This window comes from Alosa sapidissima, chromosome 22 (genome assembly GCF_018492685.1).
Source record: "Alosa sapidissima isolate fAloSap1 chromosome 22, fAloSap1.pri, whole genome shotgun sequence".
NCBI classification, from domain to species: domain Eukaryota; kingdom Metazoa; phylum Chordata; class Actinopteri; order Clupeiformes; family Clupeidae; genus Alosa; species Alosa sapidissima.
In genome coordinates this window covers 8,215,902-8,232,146 of record NC_055978.1, presented here as the reverse complement: position 1 = coordinate 8,232,146, position 16,245 = coordinate 8,215,902, and the positions used below count along the sequence as shown (strand labels likewise).

The 16,245-nt window shown below is 42.7% G+C and overlaps 1 protein-coding gene across 6 annotated transcripts in view; it reads right to left on the bottom strand.

Annotated features, from left to right (window-relative positions):
- Positions 1-127: 127 nt before the first annotated feature.
- Positions 128-16,245, bottom strand: part of dgki (diacylglycerol kinase, iota) — a 106,673-nt gene continuing 90,555 nt past the window's right edge. For all 6 annotated transcript variants that reach the window (XM_042078121.1, XM_042078122.1, XM_042078123.1 and 3 more), the window contains 6 exons: positions 13,299-13,324; positions 12,231-12,268; positions 8,968-9,088; positions 7,994-8,030; positions 7,773-7,872; positions 128-3,433 (listed from right to left, as the gene is read on the bottom strand). In XM_042078121.1, the coding sequence (XP_041934055.1) occupies positions 3,317-3,433; positions 7,773-7,872; positions 7,994-8,030; positions 8,968-9,088; positions 12,231-12,268; positions 13,299-13,324 (439 nt within the window). In that variant the 3' untranslated portion in view covers positions 128-3,316. The remainder of the gene's footprint in view (positions 3,434-7,772; positions 7,873-7,993; positions 8,031-8,967; positions 9,089-12,230; positions 12,269-13,298; positions 13,325-16,245) is intronic.

The window sequence follows — 16,245 nt, the reverse complement described above, 5'->3', positions numbered from 1 at the left end:
CAACATTTCAATAATATGGTGAACAATTCCAAAAAAATAGTCTAGGGTAGGCCTATACATCTAGCTATACAGGCCAAAGCATACCGATAACATTATAGAATTAATAACCCACTTTCAGTCCATACAATATTTTATTTGTTATTTATTGTCATTCTAAAAACCTGTTCAGATTTTACAGTTGTACAATCTGGCATGCTTGTATATTAATCCAAAATTACATTGAATGATAACACTGGCAAAGTAAATGGAAAGCATTTGAAACATCAGATCCAGAAGAGGGTCTTTTTTTTCTTTTTTTTTTTTCTGATTGGTCAGAGTCTGCTTCAGTGTGTCACTGGTAACATTATAATTATGAATAACTTATGGCACAATACAATTCCTTTCCGTGACGGAACTGTGAGGAGAGAAATAAAAACATTAACGGATACGTTTCCCTAGAGAATCACAGATTTCTCAGGAGGGTGACCAGACAGTGATGAGTTCTCACAAAGCAAAGTTGGTCATAAACCAGTGTAAAGGCTTTCACTGTAGGCAAATGCAATTGTGTTGTCATCCCACAATAAACAAAAATTAAACAAGTTGATGTTTTTTTTTGTTTCTTCCAATTCAGGTAGATAAACTTCAAAACTGGAGTGTGAAATAGCTTTTTTGTAGAGATTGCGGTCACATATGGGAGCATTTCACTTGATATTCTCATATTCTTGGTCAGTAGTTCCACAACAGGCTACTCACTCTATGGGCAAGATGACTTTAGGAGGAACTGGGGCGACACATGACTTCTGAGTCATGACATTCAGTCACGTGAATATGATGTCACAACAATAACATTGAAGAAAAAACAAAAACAGAAAAAAATAGGAAGAAAAACATTCAAGTAGTTCCATCTTTGTACAAAATAAAATGTACGACCATTCTATTGTAAGTCATAAATTAAATAATTAAAAAAAAGATAATAATGCCATCAAAATGCCATCATTTTTTTCTTCAAAAGGAAACATATCGAAAGAGGTAACCAAATCCCATGCACAACAATCCTTAAAATTCACAAAAAAAATCATGAATAAACTAAAAATATAAAATATAACCACATCAGATCAGATCAAGTCATATATATTTAAATCACTCCTCAGAGAAGATGGAGACAGGTAGAACATGTAACTGTATTTGTGAACTTCCACAGCCATGTGCTTTCACTGACTGTGTGGTGCATGGGAGGCTACTGAACGCAGCTCATACTGTAAGTCAACCTAGCCCACAGACGATCTCTGGTTAATGACTTCAAACACAGATCTGCGCTGAAAACTAAGCAAACAGAATCAAAAGCTGAATGGAAATGTAGGCCATCTTGGTCCCCCCCCCCAATCTGTGTGTGTGTGTGTGTGTGTGTGTGTGTGTGTGTGTATCTGTGTTTGTGTGTGTGTGTGTATGTGTGTGTGTGAGAAAACAAGTATCATGAAGGAATCCCCTTTTATGTCGCAAGCACACGTCAATGTTGTCTTTTCCTGGTGATGACACTTAGACGTTAGTCCTCCTGTTACACTGCGAATGCTGCTTAAAGACACAGCCAAGACTGGTTGTGCCTGCCCTGACAGCTCCGGAACGGCTTGGGAAAAATGTGACATCCCCACGAGGGTACGATGCAGTGAACCATCCAACCAGCCCCTGCCCTCCCAAATTCCTCTATCAACCATGTCCTCCCTCTTGTCATATAAAAAACATTAATGTAATGTAAAAGTAAACCAACTAATGCACAAATGTCATCCATTCATATTGCATTGAATATGGCTCAGTTCTTTTTTTCTTCTTCTATTTTCTTTTTTTTCCCCCTCTAAGGATAAATATGTCACAGTCACACTAATACCACCACACACACAACCACACTCCTAGAGAACTGAGGGTAAGAGAATGAACAGAATCAGCTGTAATGTACAAAGACCTCTTTATAGACACATGAGATTCATTCAGTTCAGCCACAATGCTACAGATTTCCCAGAATCCTCTGCAAAGCAAATTTACAAAAAAGGCTTCTTCTCGTCAGCCGTTTTCTTGACTCTTTGGGGTTTCTTTAGTTGGATATGGAGAGCTATCTGTATATACCAACGCTGTTTTGCGTTGGCCTTTATCAGTTCAAACTCAACACACAGATGAGAGAAATCAGTCAGGAGATGACTGGGCAACTTCTGGTAACTTGTTGGCGTGAATATGTGTGTGTGTGTGTGTGTGTGTGTGTGACTACACAGTTTCCCAAGTCATCCCATTCCACAATTCTTCCCAGATGACACACCTTATCCCCATGGCTGTGTAATAATAGGGCAGCGTTTCCCGGAATGCCTGTGTGAGTTACCGCGGCTACAGCATTAGAAAGCAGAGGACTTTAGGCGTGGTGGAGTCGCTCAGACCTGACAGTGGGGATGGAGACTACTGTTTACTGTGTGTGTGTGTGTGTGTGTGTGTGTCGGAGGGATGGCAAGGGCAGGTGGGGTAGTGTGAGAGCCACAGTATGTTTCAGACTTGGACTGACCGCGACTCTGTCTGTCCAAAAGGTCTCACACTCGAAGCTGTGGCCGCGCCAAAGTCTTCGTCCTAAGCCCAAAAACCCAACACCTGTTTTTAAGAATGCAGACCCCATCTAACTGGATTCCTCTTTTCAGCACAGCTACAGGTGCTAGTGTCCGACCCGGAAGCTAATAATGACACACGCGGTCCCCCTTATTGTACAATCAATCAATCAATCAATCAATCAATCAATAAATAAATAAAGAAATCAATAAATACAAAAAAAAAGAACAACAACAATGAAAGCCAATAAATACATGTCAAAGTAAAACAACAAACACTCCAAAACTGCCATGGCAGAGATACACTAATGCAAAAAAGAAAAACTCTCTGTAACAAGGTCAAGTCTGTCCTGCTCAATGTAGCTCACTGTTTGGAGATACAGAGGAGGGTAGGTCCAAATGTAACAATGTAATGTCACGTCCCTGTGTCCATTCCTGGTTTTCCCCAATATCTCTCTCTCTGTGAGAGTGTGTGTGTGTGTGTGTGTGTTTGTGTGTGTGTGTGTGTTTGTGTCTGTGTGTGTGTGTGTGTGTGTGTGTGTGTGTGTGTGTCTTTTCAAAACCAGAGAGAGAGAGAAGAATACTCCAGTAATCTCGGTAACAGGCTCGCTGTGGTCTGACTGACAGACAGACACCTCTGTATCTATGCCGTCTTAGGAAGGGCAGAGGAGAAGTTGACCTTTGTGAACTTTGACCTCAGTAGTAGTTCCACCGGTGTTGGCGGTGTCGGCCTGGCCCCCATCCCAACAGCCCCAGGGTCACACGGCCGTCTCCAGGTCCTCATGGGGAAGAGGCTGTCCCTTGAGGTGACTCTCCAGGTAGGCCACCAGCTGTGTGTCTCCAGCCTCCTGCGCCTTGTCCTTCGGAGACTTACCCTGAGGAACACAACACAACACACACACACACACACTGATTTCATATTCATGAATTCGTCTCCAGCCTCCTCCACCTTCGTCTGTGTCCCCAATATGCGCGGAAGCTGTGGAACACCCTGCCTCTGTACATCAAACAGGCGAGTTCAGTGAACATCTTTAAAAAAGATCTGAAAACATACCTGCATATGAGAGCTTTTAGTTAAAAGTGCTCTAAGCGATGCCATGTGATTTTCAGGCTAAAACACTTTATATTACTTACTGCAAACATCACCTAACCCAGTGGTTCTCAAATGGGGGTACGTGAAAGCACTTCAGGGTACGTGAGATTTTAAAATATACATATATTTAAAAAGTAGAATCCATGCAAAAATACTTTAAAAACAATTATTTAATAAATATTTCAGGAAAGTATAAGTTCATAAAATTAATTTTATATTTCTGTAGGCTATTCAATTTCATTATCCTAAAAACCCAGAGTCCCCCCCCATACCAGGATGGTTCGACCCAACCTGTCACATGCCACCCGCCATCACCTGTCAATCACTGTCAAAACTCGACTTGAAGCGTAGCGGTAATTCTTGTGCGCTGGTTAGGGGGTACTTAGCTGAAAACATATTTCACAGGGGGTACATCACTGAAAAAAGGTTGAGAACCACTGACCTAACCAACCGCTAGCTGTCTGTGTCTTGAATACACTGTAAAAAAATACGATCTCTGTGGACAGCCCCGGCTCCAAAAACGGCAACAAAAACAACCTGGGCAAACCCAGCCCATAGAAACATAACAAACTCTTCCAGCAAATCACAGACGAGATGCTTGTTTAGGAGAGTTTCAATTACACGGGAGCAGCACAGGAGGGAGGAGGAGGAAGTAGCGAGCTAGCTCTCTGTTTTGTTTGAAAGTCAACAAAAGTGACGTTAACCAGCCCTGAGGAACACACACACACACACATACACTGCTTTCACATCCATCCATTTTCACATCCATCCATCCATCCATTCATTCATCCACCCATCCATCCATTCATCCACCCATCCATTCAATCATTCATTCATTAGGTCTCCAGCTTCCGGGTGCTCCTCCATTCCTCCATGCTTTGGCATTTCTAATGTACTTACTGTTGGAATGTTGGATTATGTACATGTTGAGCAACTAAGGGCTTTACTGTAATACAATTTTATTCTTGCGTATGACTGATATGTGATAGTAGGTCAGCATATGACCGTTCTGTTATATGACTAATCAAGCCAACCCTAAGCCTACTGACAACCACAAGTACATCATCCTTTTATTTATTCATTCCTTTGGCAAGTGCTTTTCACCACAGTGAAGGATATGTAAGCAAGTGTACCAACCAGGTGTAACTGGAGAGGTCATTAGCATGACAACCTGATCAACCTCATAAATGCCTTTGGATGTGGTTACAAGGATCATCTAGCCTTGTTGACACCAGACCCTTCTCAACGGAGATTAAGAGTGGGTCTGGAAAGAATTCATTGACCTATGACTTCCAGCAGGGGCGTAACAAGCAGTGAAATTAAACTTAAATTGGTGCATTAAACTCTTACTAAATCGTTTCAGAAGTGCAGCAATCTTGTAAACGAAGGTTTTAAATGCAGCTGTTTACTCAATTCCAGAGAAAATACACGTCCATGCGGGATTAGCGATTGTAATTGTGTGCCCGTGTTTGGTATCAATGGCTTCTTGGCCAGACGGACCTGCAGAGCAAATCCCAAATGTGCCAAAGGCTTGTATGGATATTCCCAGGCTAAGGATCATCATCATCAAATATAAATGTATCAGATAAGATGGTCAATGGGGCAAAGACTGTTATAAGAAGTAAAATAGGATTCTCAGAGAGCTGTGGCACAAGAGGCTAAAGCCACCATCACTATATTAGGGTTCAAGTGCCCATGGGGTCTTGGGGTCAAGTTTGAATCTGATCCCTGGCTATTTCACAATCCCACCCAATCTCTCCCACTCTTTCTGACACTCTTCTTCACCGTCTTGTCTGAATAAATGCAAGACCCCCCAACAAATCAACTTACAAAAGAAGTAAAACAGGATTTGCAAAAGTGGGAAAATACAGTAAATCATATTACTGTACCAGCTGGCTACCACCTACTAATGCACTAGGCAATCACTATTTTAACATTTACTGTTTGTGTTTGTGTACAAACCATTGACTGTATAATTAGAGTACTAACGCTGGTATCTGGAACAGGAAAAACCAGTTTGCCTAAAAGACAATATACCTCAGACGAGAAAAATACATTGATGCGCCGCTTTTCACCTCGATAAGAGACCTCTAACAAAGATAATCAACAGCCTGACCATCATTGACGTCGTTCTGCTAAGCCATCTAGCTACTGTCAGGCAAAATCTGCCACAGATCAGGCCACATAATCTAGAGATGGGTGATACTGACTTAAAAGTACATGACAATGTTTCCCGGTACTTCATGCGATGACGAAAATTAAGATGGTATCTGCAATTTCAGCTGACTAGTCAAGTCAAATCAAGTTTATTTATATAGCACATTTCATACACAGGGGTCATTCAATGGGACCTGAGAGGACGAGAGAGTGTGCACTGCTGAAGCATGTCTGATAGGTATATAGTTCTTGCTCCATTTACTGATTTATAAACAAGCAGTGGTGCTTTAAAGTAAATTCTGTGACTTATTGGAAGCCAGTGCAGGGACTAAAGAATTGGAGTAATGTGGTCAGTTATTTTAGTTTTTGTGAGAATCCTAGGGTAGCTGCTGCATTTTGCATCACCTGAAGCTGTTTGATAGTCTTTTTAGGAAGGCCTGTGAACAATCCATTGCAGTAATCATCCCTGCTGGAGATAAATGCATGAATGAGTTTTTCTAAATCATGTTTTGACATCAGCCCTCTAAGTTTGGCAATATTTTTGAAGCGGTAAAAAGCTGATTTAGTTATCGCTTTCATATGGCTGTTGAAATTTAGATCACTGTCAATTAATACACCAATATTTTTAACAGTATCCTTTGCTTTCAACCCTTTTGTGTCAAGGGGAGTGGCAACCCTAAGTCTTTCTTCCTTTTAACCAAATATAATAACTTCAGTTTTTTCTTTGTTCAGCTGAAGGACATTTTGAGATATCCAGGTGTTGATTTGTTCTATACACTGACACATAGATTCAAGGGGACCACAGTCATTTGGCGACAGAGCTAAGTAAATTTGTGTGCCATCTGCATAGCTATGATATGAAATCAAATTATTATGACCGCCGCGCAGCGAAGCGGCGGTCATATAGGTTTAGTCAGATTTTTTTTTCTTTTCTTTTTCGCATGTCCAAATTTCCGTCAAGGATTCCCGGGACACTGTAAGACCGGGGTACACGAAACTTGGTGGGCATGTAACCCCACATAGATAGCATGGAACCTCCTGTTTTTGTTTTGATCTGTAGCCCCCCCGCTGGACTGGACCCCCCGAAAGGAGGGTAGGGCAGACACAGTTTTCTGTGAATATCTTGAGAACCGTAGGGCCTAGGATGACCAATTTTTTCCGTATGTTTGCCTCCAGGGGTCATGTTAACCCATTCCATGTGCACACATGTGCATAAACAGATACACACGCACACACATACATTCACAGTAATCATACGTATGACACATACTCACACAGTAGACATATGTACGCATGCATGCACATGCACAAACACACATACGCAGGCAAACACACAAGCACGCACACACACACACACACACACACACACACCCACACACATAAACATAAACGTTTACACGCACACATGCACACAATTCAAGAATAGTTGTATAAAATGAATTTTACATGTGAAATCTATGAACTAATCATGTTTTGGTACTTGTTGTCTAGCAGATACCAGTGAGAATTGAGTGTGGCTAATGCAATTTAGTGAGACAGTTAGAATCGTATAGGCCTTTCAGCGTGATTTATTTTTGTGGAAAAAATGTGCTGGCCTGGGCGGCGGTCATATTTTGTACCGCTCTGCAGTACATCTAGTTTATTAAGGTATGGTTTGCGTTCCTGGGGTGATAATGACAGTGCATACCTTGACAGCTCAACATGCCGGTCTATTAACTCAGCTTGATTACAGAGTGAAAGCAATGGCAATTAGGTCTTTGTTTCTGTGCTGCTGAATGTGCAGCCTTTAGCCTGCTGACGCCCACCTAGAATCTGTTTATTTTCATTTCACCAATACACTTGTCTGGTACACGACAACACACTAACGCCTACACCTGGTCATACGAGTTTGAAATGGCGGCCAGACTTTAGTCAAAAGTGAAACGAGGTAGTGAGTCTGGTATTACCAGACTAGCGCGGCTTACCTGGAAGTTGGGCTTGTTGAGGGCGGCGCCGCCGTCTATGAGCAGTCGGCACACGGCGCGGTGCCTCTGGAAGGCGGCTTTATGGAGGGCCGTCTCTCCTCTGTAGAATCACCAGCGAAGAGAAAGGGCTTTAGCGGGATGCACAGGAGCATTTCAATCTTACAGTACAAATGATTAATTAAAAAAAGGAAAAAAAAAAACATTAGAAAATTTAGACCTACGTTTCTCTCTCAGTGAGGTCCAAAATCAACTTAGAACCTTAAGAAATAAAAAAAAAACAGAACAAAACAATTCAAAATCAGAGAGTGGATTTTGTAAGGGATATTCAGTAATATGCTGTACAAAAAGCAAAACGTATGCAAGCACAAACGGAATATGACAAAGTGCAAACTAAAACACTTTGCTCAAAATACATGACTGAGATGGATAGTGAGAGGGATACACCCCCCCCCCCCCCCCCCCCACACACACACACACACACAGACACACACACACACACACTGACACACACACACACACTGACACACACACACACACACACACACAGACACACACACACACACACACACACACACATGCACGCACACCCACACACCCCCACACAGACACACACACACACACACACACACACACCCACAGACACACACACCCCCACACAGACACACACACAGACACACACACACACACAGACACACACAAACACACACACACACACGCACGCACACCCACACACCCCCACACAGACACACACACACACACACACACACACACAGACACACACACACACACACCCACACACACACCCACACAGACACACACCCACACAGACGCACACACACACCCACACCCACACAGACACACACACACACAGACACACAGACACACACACACACACCCACACAGACACACACCCACACAGACGCACAAACACACCCACACACCCCCACACACACACACACACACACACACACACACACACAGACACACACAGACACACACACACACACACAGACACACACACCCCCACACACCCCCCCCCCCCCCAACAATGGCAGACAGACCCACAGAAAGAGAGTGTATGAGAGAGAGAGAGAGAGAGAGAGAGAGAGAGAGAGAGAGAGAGAGAGGTTATATGACGGTATATGAGTTGATGTAATGAGTTGGTCGATGAGTGGGCAGCGGTGCCGGTGCGTACCGCGTTGCAGGATGAAGCTGACCACTTCAGAGTGGCCGTGCTGGGCGGCTAGGTGCAGAGCGGAGCAGCCGCCCGAGTCCCGCACCAGCAGACTGACCCCCTGGCTCCAGGAGTTCGACACCTGAGAGAGTTAATAGGGAGAGATGGAGGTGTGTGTGTGTGTGTGTGTGTGTGTGTGACAGAGTGAGAGAAAGTCCAAAAGAAACAGAAAGAAATTGTATTTATTGTCCACATTTCCTCTTCCCTGGAATTGTTTTCCATCATCAGATAAAAAAATTGAGCTCTTTGGCAAAAAACACACTTTGCTACCTACAGTAGAAGAATGACTATACCGAAAAGAACCCCATAAATGATCAATGTGGTGGAGGGGCTGTGATATAGTACCCTTGGAATCCAAAGTTCTCGCAGGAGCACAATTCCAATTTGCTCAGCGAGTCACTCTGGCAATGAGTACCCCCTTACAGAAATTTCAGGTTTCTGGCAAGTTGCCGCAAATTTGCGGCAAGGTCAAATTTTCACATGCAAATTAGGTTCCTGGCAAACAGTTGCAGTTCACTTTTGGTAACGCAAATGGTTGCAGCAATGTCATTATGCAAATTAGGTTTGTCACCAGAAGTTCTCAAGTGTGATGGCAAATCACTGGCGAACACATGTGCCACTAGTGGCAAACTTCTCATTGTTGCCAGAACTTTGCTGGAAGTTTGCCTCTAGCGCCAACACTGGCAAACTTCTGGCGATATTTTCTAGTGAACTCATTTGTTTCCCACAAATCACCCACAAGTTTGCTGCAAATCTGCCAGGGTAAGGGTGATGATGCACGCTACTTTTGTCTCTTGTATCGCGAGCACCCAATGACATCGGTGTATCTAATAGGCGGGCCAGAGGCGAACTAAACAGATGACAGACGTAGTGTTATCCAATTGCGTCAAAGTCCGGAATCAGTCAGTAAACATTGGTCGTATAGTGTTATCCAATTGCGTGCAGTGAGATTTTCAAATCTTTCGGATTTGGGCCTGGAATCTCCAGGCTGACATAGTGTGGCTGTTTTTAATTCCAAAGGCCCTATGAACCTCATGCATATCCACATCCATCCAATATCAGAAAAACCTGAACATTTTCATTAAAAATCTTTTAGTCTCTGCCAAGATACTAAAGTGGGTCATGATTGGATCATCCAGCAGATCAATGTCTTACTGAACACAAAATGAAGCTTCAGCCATGACATTCTCAGTCCCTTGATCTGAGCCCCATGGAACAAGAGTGGGGTGAGATTAGAACAGTAATTGTGGAACATGTGATTTTGGTGAAAATATATATTTTTTATGAGGTATTTTTGTCTCACAGAATAAATTTGGTTGCCTTCAAGGTTGGATTTGTCCTCATTGTTTTCAATGTGAGACCAAGATAAATTGGCAAAAGATGACTACTATGCCAACCCTAAACCTTTAGTGGCAGCCGTGGCCTACTGGTTAGCACTTCGGCCCTGTAACCGGAGGGTTGCCGGTTCGAACCCCGACCAGTAGGCACGGCTGAAGTGCCCTTGAGCAAGGCACCTAACCCCTCACCGCTCCCCGAGCGCCGCTGTTGATGCACGCAGCTCACTGCGCCGGGATTAGTGTGTGCTTCACCTCACTGTGTGTACGCTGTGTGTGTTTCACTAATGCACGGATTGGGATAAATGCAGAGACCAAATTTCCCTCAGGGGATCAAAAGAGTATATATATATATATATATACTTATACTTATACTATACTATATACCTTCTGATAACCATTAGTACATAGCAGGCTTGGAATTTCACCATTCTCGGGGCAAGGCCACTTGGTCTTCAGTTGGACATATTTGGTGGGGGGCACAAAGGCCACATAGATGCATGCTTAGCATTTTGTGATCATTAAGGCTACTTTCATAAACTCTTAGTCAGCTGTCCTCTGATTTACCAATATCTAGGCGATATTTGTAACATTTATTTTGTATTTGGCCCATTATGAAATCATGTGGAACAATTTAACCACATTGTAAAACTTAAAGCCCAAATTTGGAGACATCCATCCATGTCGAAATTTACTGCAAATTCAAAACTGGATTACTCTGGAACGGCTAACTGTACAGGGGACTGCTTTACACCTTTGTGTTCGGTTTGTGTGCTGTTTATTCTGATATATGGTTTGTCATGTGTTAAAAGAAGGGTTCGTGAAGTATAAGAGATGAATGGGTAGGGAGATCATGGACGCAAAACCTTCAGTAGAATGTATGATTAAATTGAATTATATTATTTACTTTTCTCGCGAACCGTTCAACACAGCAATTATCGGCTAACATAATTTAAAAGCTGAGAAAAAGCTCTTTCATGTGATACTTGTGATGTCTGTGTGATGATGAGTAGGCTACTTCGCAAGTAGTTCAACTGAGAAGAATAGGTGAATTTGGATGCACTTTCTTTCTTGCGCTGTCACTTTCTCCACTGCGTAAAAGACTAAATTAATTTGCGCTGTGAATGCTGAGATTATTTTGACAGGCCACAGGCTAAATAAAAATCGCTATTAGTAGGACGCAAAGCAGAATATTGAAAGAAGGGGGCACCAAGGCCACCGTGGCCTGTAAACCTCTGATTTTCAAAGGGGCATCACGGCCAACGCAAGGGGCTACGACGGCCATGGCCGTCGTGGCCGCCGTGAAATTCCTACCCTGGTACATAGTAAAGATGGCGTCTCTTAAAAAGGTTAAGTAGGCTGAGGGCTGCAGGGCAAGTTTCCATACTTAAGGTGTCTCATGTGGTGACATATCCTGTGTTTCACAACAAGCCTGTCAAACGTCTCTTAGTTGTGCTTAGTATTGCAGTGTCCACACACAAACACTCACATACACACACATACACAGACACACACAGACACACAGACACACACACACTCACACACACAAACAGAGAAGTAGACAACCCCAAAACGCTCAAACACACACACACACACACACACACACACACACACACACACACACACCAATTTATAACTCTGATTACTGAATATCAGGTCAGGTGGCCTATATTCGCCTGGGCATACCTGTACATGCCTATTGAGTCAGCAGAGTGAATATCATCATGACCTCCCTCACCTGGCTGAGTCACAGTGACATGAACAACCAGCCAGGTAGTTTCTCTTTCTCTCTCTCTCTCACACACACACACACACACACACACACACACACACACACACACACACACACACACACACACACACACACACACACACACACACACACATTACCGTGGATAAATCGCCAATGGCTGCTGCAGAGAGAAGACCTGGAGGAACAAGAAGTGAATGACTAATAAGTAACACTTAATGTCAGCTGAATAACAACAATGACTTTACTGTGGGAGTCTAGACTAAATGTAAACAAGTTGATAAATAATACAAATATAATTTAGGTTTGAGACATTGGACAATTTTGAACAACAAATTCATTACATCTGGTTAGATTAGGGCTTTTAGCTGTTCATGTGGAGAAGAAATTTGGATTGCATTCCATCCCATTCTTAGTCTATTCTATTCCATTCTCATTGTATTTCACTCCTTCGTCTCTAGCCAATTCTCCTCTATTGCCTTTTGTTAATTTGTACACTGTGTACAGTAGTTTCCAGTGACTGTAAAGTCCTTGGTGTTTTCCTAATGAGGCTACATAAGGGTGTGGCCAATATTTATGAATAACCGTCTATGTTCCTAGTGTTGGACCTTTGGAATGTTACATGGAATACTACTGTTAGACTTCTCAGGGACTTCCAAACGAAGGGAAGGGACTTCCAAGTTAACACTGAAAAAAGACCCCACTTGAATAAACTTGTGCCTTTGTATTTTGTAAAATTGCTTCATGATCAACATCCTAGCAACATCCTCTATTGCATCCAACAAAAACATGATCTTTTCCACGGAAGTGCAAGTAATACCATCTATGAATAGTCATAGTCATAGTCAAGTTTATTTATATAGCACAATTGAAAACAACCTGTGGTTGACAAAAGTGCTCAAAAAAAAGATAATAGAAGACAAAATGAATAAAGACACAAACAGGAAAAACAGCACAACAGGAAAATAAAACTAAAATAATATGTATAGCCTATATAATTACATTCCACACTTCATTTAAACGCCATTGATAGCATATGTTCTTTTAATTTGGCTTTAAAATCACCAATAGTTGGTGTGGATCTAATGTGAAATGGCAGGTTGTTCCACAACTTGGGCCCAGCTACTGAAAAATAGGATACGGTTTTCCCTCCAAAGGTCTGAAAATGTGTCAAGAGGAGGCGCTGAGAAGTAAAAACAATACTTTACCTTGTTCCTCTGTTGTCAAAGGAACCCTGCAAAGGGAAAGAGGGTAGGAGAGCTTTAAAAATAAAATCAGTCCACTATCACAAAAACACACAAGTAAACGCATAGCATTTAAGTTTATGGTCACACACACACACACACACACACACACACACACACACACACACACACACACACACACACACACACACACACACACACACACACACAATCACACACACATAATCACACACTAAAAGACAGACTTGAATTACACAGGCACGCTTGTTGCGGCCGTGGCACAGAAACTGCTTTGCATAGACACTGGTAAAGCTAGCATAGCAGGCCATGCAAACAGTGCAAATGCACAGAACAAGACACACTTTGAATGACTCAGTTGGGTATTTCTCGTAAACAGCCGTACTGACCGTAAGTTGGAGCTGTTTCTTTTAGGCCCCACCCTACACATGGCCATGCTTCATACAGACAGCTGGTGTGTGTGTGTGAGTGTGTGTGTGTGTGTGTGTGTGTGTGTGTGTGTGTGTATGTGTGTATATGTGTCAGGCCCCACCCTACACATGGCCATGCTTCATACAGACAGCTGGTGTGTGTGTGTGAGTGAGTGTGTGTGTGTGTATGTGTGTATATGTGTCAGGCCCCACCCTACACATGGCCATGCTTCATACAGACAGCTGGTGTGTGTGTGTGAGTGTGTGTGTGAGTGTGTGTGTGTGTGTGTGTGTGTGTGTGTGTGTGTGTGTGTGTATGTGTGTATATGTGTCAGGCCCCACTCTACACATAGCCATGCTTCATACAGACATCCCCACCACCTGTGAAAACATGACTTCAGAATGGGTTGGTGTTGGAGACCTTAAAATTCGGAACTATGAGGCCACAGGGCTATTTGCTGTTGTAACATCCTTCATGTCTTCAGAGTGTGGAAAGATGTGTGTGTGCGCGTGTGTGTGTGTGTGTGTGTGTGTATGTGTGTGTGTATGTGTATGTGTGTGTATGTGTGTATGTGTTTGTGTGTATGTGTGTGTGTGTGTGTGTGTGTGTGTGTGTGTGTGTGTGTGTGTGTGTGTGTATGTGTGTGTGTGTGTGTGTGTGTGTGTGTGTGTGTGTGTGTGTGCGCGCACGTGTGTGCTCAGAGTTGGGAATGATGGAGACTTTAAAACAAAAGCCCAATCTGAGCTATGGGGCTATGACTCGTTCTTGTTTACTCTGTAGTGGAACGGGGCTAAGTGATCGGCCCTCATCTCCCTGCATTGAAGTGCTTTCTGATAGATAGACAAAACGGTCACTGCGAATGAAAGGAGTCGTTACAGGCCTGTCCATCAAAGCCTGGAGTGATGAGTCATATGGTAATAATTCTCACAGTGGTGCAGCACTGCATAATAAAGCTGTGCACAGAGTGCCTATGTGTGTGTGTGTGTGTTGTGCAAGAGAGTGTGTGTGTATGTGTGCGTATGTGTTTGTGTGTGTGGGTGTGTGTGTGTGTGTATGTGTGTGTATATATATATATGTGTGTGTGTGTGTGTATATAGTATATGTGTGTGTGTTTGTGTGTTTGTCTGTGTGTGTGTATATATATATGTGTGTGTGTGTGTGTGTGTGTGTGTGTGTTCCACCTGGAAACAGTCACGCGTCTCTGCTGTCAATCAAACACCAGCAGCGTCAGAGACATTGGAAACTCCAAGGAAAGCTCGCATGTATCCCTTTTGCAGATCACTCCATCTCACACACAATTTTTCACAATTCACAATTCACAGAAAACGTTAAGCCATTTAAGCCACTCTCACTCTCGCTCGCTCACACACACACACACACAGACACACAGACACACACACACACACACACACACACACACACACACACACACACATTGCTCATTGTAACCACATCCCTTCATTAGTCTTTCTGACTGCTAGGCGGGGGGGATTTTAATGAGGTCCATTCGTGTGTGTGTGTGTGTGTGTGTGTGTGTGTGTGTGTCTGTGTGTGTGTGTCTGTGTGTGTGTTTGTCTGTGGGTATATGTGTCCATAACTTAAAACGTACTGTTCCAATGTACGTGAAGACATACTAATTTTTACAGTCAAAGCGAGGCTTCAGGTATACCCAACAAGGTTAAACCTGTCAATCTGGTATCCTCGTTCCCACTCACCATTGTGTATACATCATGGACAAGAGCAAGTCATAGAATCCATGTCACACATATTAAATGGCTGTCATTTTTACAAAAGTCTTTATGTATCTAGGCATGATAGGATTGTGGACATTATATCTGAAAATTGATCATCCTTATTTTCTCCTAATGTGTCAATACATTGTTTTCAAGGTGTTCTACAATGTCTGCGTTCTCTGATTTAAATGCCAAAAGGCCTGATATTATAATCATTGATGAGCACGATAGGGATGTGTTCATCTTGGAAGTAGGTTGCTGTTTTGATTCATGTCTAGAGGAGGCTTACTTAACAAAGCTAGTAAAATATCACCCTCTTGTACAGCAAATAACTGGCCTTGGCTACAAATGTCAATATCTGGTACTTATCTTCGGCAGCCTGGGCCACGTGCATAGGCTTGTCATTAGGGGACTCAGGATAGTTGGCTTTCCAAAAGCAAGGACAAAGCAAATTGCCAAATACTGCTCAATATCCTCCATTATTGGAAGTCGCCATATATGGAGAAGAAGGTGTTGTGTGTATCCATAAATCTGCTGTTTGAGATTGTCATCAGACCCACATTGGTGGATCATGCCTTAGCAATGTTCTGTATCTGTAACATTTATGTCCTTATGTACATTTATTATGAATTGCGGACATAAACAAAGTAGTTATGTGTGTGTGTGTGTGTGTGTGTGTGTGTGTGTGTGTGTGTAGAAGAGTATGTAGAAGAGGGTGGGCACATTTGAATGTTAAAAAGTAGGTGCTGGACTCAAAAAGCGACAATAAAAATGACAAAAAAGTCCGC